We start from the raw sequence: 12,720 nt of genomic DNA on the forward strand, positions 1-12,720 counted from the left end.
TCAATTTGCTGAATGTTATTTTTTAATTATTCGTTTACATAAATGGATTTGAGTAAACTATTAAGCATGAAATATTTGCTTAGGGTTAATGTAAATATGTTGCATATGTTTAGCGGTGGTTTCATTATTCAGTTCCACTGTCAGTATTATCGACTGAAGCAAAATGTGTTTGCTCAATCAATAAATCAATCAGTGTATTTGTAGAGTGCACTACCACCTGTGAGGGTGTCAAGGTGCTGACGGTGGGGGGTTGGGGGAGTTGCTGCTACTGCTCAAATACCCAGGTTTTGAGCCGGTTCCTGAAAGTCAGCAGGTCTTCGGTCTGTTGTAGGGGCAAGGGAAGGGTATTCTAGGTCTTGGCGGCAAGGTGGGAGAAGGATCAATGACTTTGTGTTTCACCACTGCGCATATTAGTTGCTCGATGTTCACCAGTAGCACATTATGGCCCTGATTCCGACTTTGGCCGGCGGCGGTCGCCGCCGGCCTGTCGGGGGCCGCCAGAATACCGCTGCGCGGTCAAAAGACCGCCGTGGTAATTCTGACTTTCCCGCTGGGCTGGCGGGCGGCCGCCTTCAGGCCGCCCGCCAGCCCAGCGGGAAAGATGCTTCCACGATGAAGCCGGCTCTGAATTGAGCCGGCGGAGTGGAAGCTGTGCGACGGGTGCAGTTGCACCCGTCGCGTATTTCACTGTCTGCAAAGCAGACAGTGAAATACATGTAGGGGCCCTCTTACGGGGGCCCCTGCAATGCCCATGCCAGTGGCATGGGCACTGCAGGGGCCCCCAGGGACCCCGCGACCCCCCCTACCGCCATCCGATTCCCGGCGGTCGTACCGCCGGGGACTGGATGGCGGTAGGGGGGGTCGGAATCCCCTCGGCGGTGCAGCTAGCTGCGCCGCCTTGGAGGATTCAATGGGGCGGCGGTACACTGGCGGGAGACCGCCAGTGGTGCCGGTCCGACCGCTGCTTTACCGCCGCGGTCGGAATCCCCATTGGAGCACCGCCGGCCTGTCGGCGGTGCTCCTGCGGTCATTGGCCCTGGCGGTTTTTACCGCCAGGGTCAGAATGACCACCTATATGTTTTGTATTCAGTTCAGCTGCCTATTGGCTTTGACATGATATTAGACATTACATTTTGTATTCAGTTTAGCTGCCTATTGGCTTTGACATGATATTAGACATTACATTTTGTATTCAGCTCAGCTGCATATTGGCTTTGACATGACATTAGCAGTTTAGCTGCCTATTGGCTTTGACATGGCATTAGACATTACATTCTGTATTCAGTTTGGCTGCCTATTGGCTTTGACATGACATTAGACATTACATTTGATATTTAGGTTAGATGCCGATTGGCTTTAACGTGGAGTTAGACATTGCAGTTGAAACATCGCAGATGTCTGTATTCTTCCAAGCTGTGTTTTTCCACAAGATGGACCAAGCTGTTTTCTTCACACCAGACCTTAGCTGATAAGAGCACGTAGATTTTGTGTTCACCTTGCAATCCAGTCTGAGAGCGGAATGGCTCAGAGAACTGGCCATTCTCCAAGGTGGTTCAAGTCTCACACTGAGTTTGCTTTTAAGGATGACTCTGGGCTACAGTGAGTTGGATTGGAATCTGCTTGACTTCAGGCTGGAGCTAGACGTCAGTTGCCAGTCTCCCGTTTGGGTAGATAATCTCTTTCTCGCAGTTGAGCGGAGTCATCAACTTGCAGACCCCAGAAAGATAAAGCTGAAGATAGGCCCTACTTGCCCATACAGTGATGAATTTTGACTTTTATGCTTTGCTTTGCAATTCATATATATATATATATATATATATATTTGCTGTGTACATTGCAACTGAGAAGTACTGTGATATATTTTGCTTTCATTGCTGCGACTACGTGTGCTTGAAATCTACTAATTTCGTCTCTCAAGAACTTGTGGGTGGGGGAGAATTAACAACAATAAAGGTCTTCTTTGAACTCAGAAGTGCATTCCAGAGCGGTTCTGTAAGCTCCGATAGGAGATATCTAGAAAAGCAGAACAGGTAGTCGCTCTTCGGATGCGGGGGACGGTGGCGAGGGCGAGGTCGGCTGAACGGTGTTCCATTCCATATTGCACACAGAACTGGACACAGAAAAAATGCACAGTGCAAAATAGCTGTGGACTTTTGCCACCAGGACACGTTTCTGTTCAATGGCTCAAAATGTGCAGCAATATGGAAGTAATTCAGTAATTAGCAAAGCAAAATCAGTCAGAAAGGAAAATGTTACTTATCCAGTAAGCATCAGTTCATAACTTGTGGTGCTGTAGATTCACATGCTCTGCATAATCCTGCCAACTAATATTGGGCTCGGGCGAATGAAAGTTGATTTTCTTTATAGAATGCTTTTCAGTCACAGGATGTGACTCATCCCCTAGTGAACAATGCCCATGAGCACTGACTCAATCTAAGATTGTTTTTCTCACAGCGGGTGAGAATGTGTGAGGAGTGTTGAGTGTGTGGCACGGAGCACTGTGTGTTTTGTGCAGTGTTAACTAGGTAGAAAAAGGAGAGATCTGCCATCAACACAAGCTTCTAGGCAGGAGGGTGGGCAATTGTGAATCTAGAGCACTACAAGCCACAAGCAGATGCTTATGGGGTAGATACACTTGCCACACATAGGGGCATATTTACAATACAATGGTGCATTGGTCCTGATGCACCACTGTTCTTGTGTGCCCCTTCCACCACCTAACGACACAATGGTCGAGCCGTATTTACAATACGGTGCACCATGGCGGTCATTAGGACAATAGCGTCAACATTTTTTACGCTTTTGTGGCGCTTTGCTGCACTAGCGTCAAGCACAGGGAGACCCATTGATTTCAATGTAAAAAATGACTGACAAAATGGTGCAGTGAAATCTTGTACATTTTACCACTCCATTTTTTCAGGCCTCCTAAAAGGGGAATACCCCCCCTTGCATACATTATGGCTGGCGCAATGCATGTATTACGTCACTTTGTAATTATGGCGCGAGAAAAAGGCCTCCTTAGGGTTGCCTTAATGTTAAAAAAATTACACTAAGGCGGCACTAAGGTGGTGCAAGGGGCTTGTAAATATTCCTCATAAAGTGTGCAAGAGACCCTCCATAAGTAGGGGCTAGCATGTGGATGATGCAGGTGTTTGGAACAAGGTCCGCAAGACTGCCTGGCAAACCATTGCCTGCTGGAGCGATAGGGGTTCCACACAGTAGTGCTTGGTACAGGTGTGTGGTATTGATCTGGTGGCCGCTTTGCAGATGCTTGCAGGATATTACCTAAGAAAGCCATAGTTGATCCATTCTAACGAGTGGAGTGCACACTATGTGGCACTGGTACAACTTTCTTGGCTTTTTGGTTGCAGGTTTGAATTCACTTGACTATCCATATTGCTATGCCTGCTTTAGAGATGGTGGCCTTTGTGAGACTTTGCAAAAAGCAACAAAGAGCTAGTAAGACTTGCCAGAGGGCTTGATCCTTCTGATGAAATGCATAACTTTTATCATCAAATGTGTGTAGTTTCAACTACCAGGTCTGGCTGTGGAAAGTAGACTGAGAGCTCCATGATGTGGTTAAGGTGGAAGGGTGATCCTATGTTGGTGAGAAATTCAGGGGTGGTTTTGATAACAAACGTATCTTTGTGAACCAGAATGAAAGGTTCTTGGAGGGTGACTGACTGCAATTTACTAGTGCATCTAAGGGAAGTAATTGCTATCAGAAAGGCCACTTTCCAGGAAAATAACTTCAGGAGGCATGAGTGTAAAGGTGCAAAGGGTGGCCCCATAAATTGTGAGGACTAGATTAAGGCTCCATATTAGGGCAGAAGGTATTCTGCGAGGTATGATTGTCTTAAGACCCTCCACGAATGCCTTGATTGTTGGAATTCTATGAAATGGTTAATGTTCCTTGTTTTGCATGGAGGCTGCAACAGTAGCTGTTTGTAAGTGCATTTATGTGTAGGTGAACCTGACTTCTCCTGATGTAAAAAGTAACAGATAAAGTTCTGGGTGTTAGGCTTTAGTGGGTTCTGGTCTTTGAATATGCAGTAGTGAAGACACCTTTTCCACTTTGCGGCAAAGCAGCCCTATGTAATGAGTCTACATGCCTCCCACAGAATGATTGGGCCTTCCTGAGGGAGGTGCCAGATTGCTAGGTTGAGGGATTTGAGGTCTGGTATGGTCTTCTCGCCTTGTGTGAGAATGCCTGGCCTGAGGGGAGATTCTTAGAGGGACTGACAGACATTTCCTGGAGTCGCAGGTGTGCCTGACCAAGGTGGGAGCCATCAGGAAGAGCATCAGAGATGTTTGCCACATATTCCTGACCATGCACAGGAGAAGTGGGAGAGGAGGAAACGCGTAGACAAAGAACCCTGACCACACTGCATTTACCATGGACTGGTGGTACCCAGAGGAGAAGATTGGGCATTTTCTGTTTTGGAGGTGGAGAACAGGTCTATTTGCAGGGTGTCCCACTGATGGAAGTATCTTTGTAAAACTTACGGGGGAATTCCCACTCATGAACTTGATGCATCATCCTAAGCAGGTCTGCAAAGTCGTTGTTCACCCTCTGAAATTACACTAAGGGATGTATTTCTTGGCAGAACGACCAATGCCAGATCCCCTGTGCTCGTGATGAGAACTGGGAATAGTGCGTGTTTCTGTAGGTAATAAAAAGCATTTATGTTATCCGTCTTAATGAGAACTTTTGCACCTTTTTTTGCAACTTTGGTGGAGATGGTCTGGGCTGAGGGAAAGTCTGCGGGGTGGGATGTCAAGGGGGGTGACAGAAGATCTTTGCAATAGGCATGGTGAACCATTGCTAAAACTCTCTTGTCTAATGTGATTTTCTTCCAGTGAGAGAGGAAATCTTATATTCAGCCCCCCAACAGGTGATGTGTGATCAAGGGAGAGGTGGGGCAAGTCACTGCTCAGACGTGAATGCATCTTGATTGGAGCCACGTCTGCCCTTCCTCTGTTATTACCCTTGTATGTACCTTAGTGTAATCCCTGTGAGCCTGCTGGTTATTACCCTTGTATGTACCCTTAGTGTAATCCCTGTGAGCCTGCTGGTTATTACCCTTGTATGTACCCTTAGTGTAATCCCTGTGAGCCTGCTGGTTATTACCCTTGTATGTACCCTTAGTGTAATCCCTGTGAGCCTGCTGGTTATTACCCTTGTATGTACCCTTAGTGTAATCCCTGTGAGCCTGCTGGTTATTACCCTTGTATGTACCCTTAGTGTAATCCCTGTGAGCCTGCTGGTTATTACCCTTGTATGTACCCTTAGTGTAATCCCTGTGAGCCTGCTGGTTATTACCCTTGTATGTACCTTAGTGTAATCCCTGTGAGCCTGCTGGTTATTACCCTTGTATGTACCCTTAGTGTAATCCCTGTGAGCCTGCTGGTTATTACCCTTGTATGTACCCTTAGTGTAATCCCTGTGAGCCTGCTGGTTATTACCCTTGTATGTACCTTAGTGTAATCCCTGTGAGCCTGCTGGCGGAAGGTTTCCTGATGTCTTGACTGCGGCTAGTTGGGTTAAGTGGGCTTGGCTACTCCCCTGGGCTGTTGCTTGAGAAAGGAGCTTCGAGTGTCTTTAGTTTGTAGAGTGCCCCAAGACCTTGCAATCTTCGTATCCTGCTTTAATTTTGCAAGCCACTTGTCAACCCTGGAGCCAGAGATACTCCCCGTTGAATGGGAAGTTGAGGAGACACTGAAGGACCTCAAGTTCACACCAGGAGATGCGAAGCTAAGTGTGGTGCCTAAGGAGAATGCTAGTCTTGATGCCTCTAGAGGATGTGTCCACGGTGTCAAGCGCACAACGAATGTTGGTGTTCCATATGGTCTTGCCCTCAGACAACATCTCCTCCCCCCTCTTCCTCTGCTTTTTTGGACAGTGTGTTATCAGCTCCTGTATCTCCTCCCACTGCAACTGTCATAACGGGAGGAGACTAACAGACTTGCCTATGCTCTAGTGACCCTATAGCTACCCTCCTATCCACTGCATCAATCCTTTTTCTTTCCTTTCAGGCAGCAATACATCACCTTAGGCTTCGGTTAAGGCTCTGTTTGCTGCTGGTATGAGCTAACAGGGAGTCAAGAGGGCCCTGGATGTTGATGTAAATAGGTTTACTAGGGCACGGATTGTTATTACTTCTCAACCCTGGGTGTTGGAGGAAGTATTTTGTAGATTGAGCCAATGGGGCGCGCTGACAATAAATACTTTAAGCTCTAACCATCTCAAAATAAGCCGGGTGGACTGAGGGTTTTGTGGGCAGGGGACATTTGTGTTTGCAACTGAGTATCCCATTTACCAAACTAAACATGCATGAGTCAGTGGCTTAACATCAGTCCCTAATGAAATTTAGAACAACAAAAACCAAAAGAAGCAATAATCCAGTTAAATGAAAATGATATGCAGACCAAGAGTCTCCAACGCAAGCATCACAACTGGAATAGTGCAGATTAAAAAGAACAGAAGCAGCAGCCCCCCTCCTGGGTAAAACATGACCAATGTTCTCCTACCTTCTTTGAGTGCAACAGAGGTGCAAATAGTGGTCTGGTGTAATACACAGGTGCACACTAACAGCATCCATTGTTTGCACATGCAAAAGTAAAATAAACTAAAACAGGTAACACGTAACTAACAGAAAATCCATTCATTTGCTTTTACACCCACCGTGAAATGGCCTTGTATTATTTCCATTTGCATGCTTCCTCTGAAATTAATACTTATTTGTCCTCCAATCCTAATTTCAGAATATATTTCAAACATACAATTTGGAACAAGCAAACTATAACAATGTATATTAATCTATTTATTTCTACACTGCATAGGCATATGTGCAAGTTACCTGCACAACCTAATGTAAGAAAACGCTGCTTACTGCCTCACAAACTGGCTCCTTACAGAGGACAATAACTGTTAATGTGAGGTCTGTTCAGTGTGATTGTATCTCACTGCACGGATGTAAACATTTGTACCCTGGTCTCCTTTAATAGCTCAGTTTAGAACTACATGACATAAGTTACCATTGTTGAGAGATATATAGCCGAGGTGTTTAAAGCTTGCTAAAGATCATTGCACCAAGTCTTGCATCAGGAGCACACACTGCCACAAGTCCAGCTAAGTTTCAACTTCACAACTATTTGAATTTTACTTGAGTTTTAGCATGGCTCAGTCAGAGGTCACCCACTGGGGGGGGGGGGGCGTTTTACAATCACGTGATGTGAAAATCTGAAAGCCCCTTTGTTTACTTGATGTGACACAACAGATTTTAAACATATTTGAACAAAGCTTGAGCAAACAAATTCTGTTTTAGTAATAAGGAGTGCACTCAACAACTTGGAGACACCAGAGTAGCTTCTATGTCCTTAGCCTGAGTAGCGTGGAGACTTCAGAGCAGCTTGATTAGCATTAGGGCTCCAGAGCAGCTTGATCAGCATGGAGACCCCAGAACAGCTTACACATTCTTATCCTTTGCAGGAAGATGCAGCAGAAGTCCTATATGCAGGATGCCTTTTCAGAAGCGCTTCATTAGGTATTGATAGGAATGTGAGCCTTGTAGGTGCCTCACATCCCCTGATGGGTGTGGCCAAGGCCTACCATGATTCTTCCACCATGCCAAGATGAGATATTACTATAGTCCCTCCCCGGATCTCAGTCTCATTTCAATGGGTGAGGGCAAGAGTCATTTTATAGTGACTGAACTTAGCATGTCTGTAAGTCTGGAGGTGCACGCCTAATTATTGTTTGTTTGGCACATGATGAGAACCCTGGTGAAGTCCACGAAGTAAGAGACACAGAGATCTCCATCATAAACATGGATGAAATAAACAGTGAGCCAACGTGGCTGCTTGGAAGCTTCGTCGAAGCTTATCACTATATCGGAATGAAGAATAACAAACATCATCGGCGATGCTTAGAACAGCACATATTACAGCGCCAGGGCCTTTGACCAGATTTCACCATCCGTTTCACAGTAAGTGCATGGGAATAAAAATAGAAAGTTATGAATTAGAGTGCACCATTGGGGTGGTTGTTATACTGGATAGCCCCATCGTTAAGTGAATGGTGGATGACCTTTAAGAGACGATGGACATATGTCAAGGTAAAGTTTGTCTCAAACGTGTTGGGCGTAGATTAGTAGTGCGCATCGAAGCTCTCTGCCACTCTCTGCAGGATATCCTTCATGTTTGCATGCAGGGGAATTTTGTGGTCCACGATCTGCCAGCGGCTGGAAACAGTGGGGCCAACGTCAAGATGATTCTGCAATAGAAAGAGAGAGATATACAATTGAATACAGGATCTGCTTTGCTTGACCAGGATAAATTATTTTTTTCAATACAGTACTAAATTTGAAAAGTGTTAAATAGCCCCTTACAGCAGCCAGAGACCAAAGTCAACTGAATCAAACTCAGTCACCTTTCATTGGGACACACCATCACTACAGAGCACACACAATCATGAGATGTGGAAACCAGTAAGACAGGCTCTTCTCCTTTGCAAATTGCCAAGCCCTGTGGCCAACCCCATGCCATGCACACACACAGAGAACTCGATCAGGCTTGCCCACTTGGTGTACATAAGATGGGGCACTGTCACTTCCTAGGTATGGTGACGGAGGGCATACAAGCCAACAGATGCGATTAAGACAGGAGACTCCTAATTTTTAAAGCTAAAGCGACTTTAATATAGCTTGGTTTATGTCTTTGCACTCACGCCTTCTGATTTTTTCTTCCATAGAAAGATATACGGGGATTACGACCCCCTTCTCCGTCAGCGATTTCATGGCAGTAGCAATGCCATGAAAAGATTGGCAGGGAACGGGTGCAGGGGGCCCCAGGGGACCCCTGAACTACCCATGCACTTGACACAGCACGCCCAGGAAAGCACTGTTGCAATGTTCACTGTCTGCTTTCCAGACAGTGAACTTTGCGAGGGTGCTGGTGCCCCCTGCAGGCGACAGCATTGAGGCCGGCTCAATTACAACCTAGAGACAATGTTGTAGCCGGTTTCCCGCTAGGTCAGCTGGCAGAAACTCAGACGGGGAGTTCGTCATGTAGGCGGCGGCTACCGGGTCAGAAGTTTGGCAGACAGGCTTTCCTGTCCACCAAACTCATAATAGGGCCCTATATGCCAAAAAGGCACTTAACTCACTGGAATGGCCATTCCTCTGACTATAATAAAATAATGGGCTTTGTCTCCTGCTGCTTCTCATGGATATCCCTCCCCTACATTGACCCAAGCACCAAGGTCAGAGTTAACGGCACTGTCTCTGAAGCCTTCTATCATTTAGTTCATTTAAATAATCCTACACCGAACATACTACACAAGGGATTGATAATTGAACATGGGAAGAGAAGAAAATAGTAAATACCTCAGGAAGTATGACCAAGTAAGAATATTCTATCCCACTGTATGGGGGTGTTCACAAAAGCAAATAATTCTGGGATCAGTTTAGATCCCAAGTCATGGCAGTTATGCGGGAAAAGTTTTGAACTGTAACCTCCTTCAGCGATGCTGAGGCTCTGGATAGACCTAATAGTATCACTATATAGTTGATTATACTGTAATATAGACTGGGGTCAAAGTGTGCCATCCCTGGAGCTCTGGGGAACATTATGGTTGCAGGTAGAGGAAGTGATGTAAAAGGCACACAGTGCTCTCACAAATTCAAGAAAATTTGGGGACCACAAAGAAAACTATGATGTTACATGAAGACTGAAGAGGTGTTGGGACACCACAAAAGCCATGCCCTGCACCATCTTGTGCAGTATCCCACAAAAGCAAGAAACAAATGATGGATTAACACTTGCAATGGGTCCAAACTGCAACAAAGTCAGCAAGGACCTCTATGGAAACTAAAATGCACATGTATGCGAAATCAGCAACTTTCTGGCAACATGGTACTGTCTTCTGTGATAACTGTGTAGTTGCTTTAAAATCCAGTAAAATATATTTTAAAAGACAAGATATCAGTGCACAAACTGACCTCAGAGTATTGGGTTAGGTGCTAGAAACAAAGTACCTTTATAAGTGAAAGCACTGGCTGGACATTGATGACATTGATTTTTTTGACTCAATTTGGATGTTTTATTGAATTCTGAGGCCCATATTTATACTTTTTGACGCACAACTGCGCCAACGCAGTTGTGCGTCACAAATTTTACCGCCGGCTAACGCCATTCCAACGCACCATGCGGGCGCCTTATTTATGGAATGACGTTAGCCGGCGCTGCGGACTGGTGTGCGTAAAAAAAAATGACTCACACCAGGCAGCGCCGGCGTATGGGAAAATGGGGGTTGTGCGTCAAAAAATGGGGCAAGTCAGGTCTGAGGCAAAATTCATTGACCTCCATTGACATGTGCCCTTCAAAACATTTCCAGTGCACTGGGGACAGTTCCCCTCCCCAGCCTGTAACACCCACTTCCAAAGGCAGAGGGTGTAACACCCAACTCCCAAAGGAAATCCTTTGTTCTGCCTTCCTGGGCTCGAGCTGCTCGAGCAACAGGAGCGCAGAAACATGTCTGGGAGGTGGCAGCAGCTTGGACTGCCTGGATACCTTCAGAAGGCTGTAATGGCAGTACTGAGGGTCCTCTAAGGAGCCCCGAGAGTGTATGGGATCATACAACCAATGCTTGCAAAAGCCTTGGGGTATGATTCCTACATGTTTAATACCAAACATGGTCATATTCTGAGTTACCATTCTGGAGTTGGATGTAGGTGGTGTCCTATGTCCAGTACACGCGTAAAATAGCGTCCTCGAAATCACAAAGTCTGGGAAAACGGTCATGGAGGTTGTGGGGGCACCTCTGCTAGTGCAGGGGTGCCCTCTCACACAGGTACTCTGCACCCAGCCTTCAGGGCTGGAAGGCATGTAATAAGGGTGACTTATGAGTGACCTGGTGCAGTGTAAATGGCAGTGAAAGGGTGCATGCGCCTTTTCACACAGGCTGCAATGTCAGTCCTGTAGAAGCCTTTGCATGGGCTCCCTATGGGTGGCAAAAGATATGCTGCAACCCATAGGGATCTCCTGGAACCCCAATACCCTGGGTACCTCAGTACCATATACTAGGGAATTATAAGGGTGTTCCAGTATACCAATGTGTATTGGTGAAACTGGTCACTAGCCTGTTAGTGACAATTTAGAAAGCAGAGAGAGCCTAACCACTGAGGTTCTGGTTAGCAGAGCCTCAGTGAGACAGTTAGTCATCACACAGGGAACACATACAGGGCACACTTATGAGCACTGGGGCCCTGGCTGGCAGGGTCCCAGTGACACATACACTAAAACAACATGCATACAGTGAAATATGGGGGTAACATGCCAGGCAAGATGGTACTTTCCTACAGGAGGTAATAACAAAAGTATGAAAATATGGTGTTTCAATCTCCCCACTTTGCATTCACATCGGTGTGCCTGCCTCCAGGCCTCCTTAGTAAAGACTAAGCTGCACTAAGAATAGGACTGAATGATCGAAAATGGGGCAATGTTTGTGAACCAGATCTTTTCCAATTAACATATCATCATGAGCTTCACAATAGTTCTTACCAATGTCAGCAGGTTAAGGTCTTCTGGGGATTCAAAGTGCACGTTGACTGCGCGTGTCTCCACCCACGCGTTGTCTGTGTTCCTTGGGTCATCCAGGTAACCATTGTACACCTGTAAGGGTCAAATCAATCGAGTTTGGTTTTATTGAGACAATAACATTAGATGTTTGCCTAGCCTCCCCTCCGTGACTGCCACACTTTTTATCTCTAATCTCTTCCTTCTAGTGTCAGTGTAGTTTTGCTGTGTCCAGTCTGCATACATCACCCTGCTGTGCCTCTAATGTTGCCTCCACCATATGATATGTAGGTATTGATGGAATCTGCCTGCTTTCATCTAATCCTATGCACTTATGTCAGCATTCTGCCTCCTTCTATGCCCTGCTATAACCTTTCTATTGCATCCAGCATGCTTCTATCCTATCTTTAGTGCTGAACCCTGCCTGTTTCACTTGTTCCATGTGGTCTTATATTGCAACATGTGTAGTTTATTTTTTTATGAATCATTTTATTGGTATTTGTAAACGAACATAAAATCACAGTCACATTGTCTTGAGATACATGCATTTGTCTTGCAGCAATCATAAACAGGCAACAGAGGACCACCAATCCACACTCAATAAATAGCCCTTCTGGGAATTCCAGTCCAACAAAACCCTGATTTTAAGTCAAATCAAGCAGAATACTCCTGTATTCACCAAAATATTTTCAACTGCTTCTGTTTGCAACCCCACACTCTGTAGATAAGCATTTCCAGGCTCATACAATGGTCCATCCCCTCTCACCAAACGTCCAGTGAATAGGGCCTCCACAGCATACAAGTTCTTGTAATTCACACTTGTAGTAATTAGTGTCCCAATCCAAAGCAGTGCAGTTTTGAAGTGCCTTTATGCCTACATCAGCAGTTATGTGTAATTTTGGGTCTTTCCCCAACCTGCACTTAGATACCTCTTCCAGAGTGTGGTAAATCCCTTTCCAGAAAAGGCCTCATTTTTCCAAAGTGCAAGCATGTGTGCATGCAGTCTTCTGTTTGACGTTGTCTTCTAAGGCACACTGTGGAGGCACCTTGAACACCTCTACAGAGCCTAACTCTGGTGAGGTAGGTTCAATGTAGATATCTTCGCTGACAAGTATAAAATGCAATGCAGTGGCCAACTTTGGT

General features: G+C 45.7%; 1 protein-coding gene across 4 annotated transcripts in view; it reads right to left on the bottom strand.

Moving 5' to 3' along the window:
- Positions 1-880: 880 nt before the first annotated feature.
- The window catches only part of LOC138249674 (transient receptor potential cation channel subfamily M member 2-like), a 519,042-nt gene continuing 507,202 nt past the window's right edge, over positions 881-12,720 (bottom strand). For 3 of the 4 annotated variants that reach the window (XM_069203635.1, XM_069203637.1, XM_069203638.1), the window contains 2 exons: positions 11,563-11,673; positions 881-8,275 (listed from right to left, as the gene is read on the bottom strand). In XM_069203635.1, the coding sequence (XP_069059736.1) occupies positions 8,150-8,275; positions 11,563-11,673 (237 nt within the window). In that variant the 3' untranslated portion in view covers positions 881-8,149. The remainder of the gene's footprint in view (positions 8,276-11,562; positions 11,674-12,720) is intronic. The other variant, XR_011194834.1, reaches the window with a different exon arrangement.

The sequence above is a fragment of the Pleurodeles waltl genome, chromosome 8 (genome assembly GCF_031143425.1).
Source record: "Pleurodeles waltl isolate 20211129_DDA chromosome 8, aPleWal1.hap1.20221129, whole genome shotgun sequence".
NCBI lineage: Eukaryota > Metazoa > Chordata > Amphibia > Caudata > Salamandridae > Pleurodeles > Pleurodeles waltl.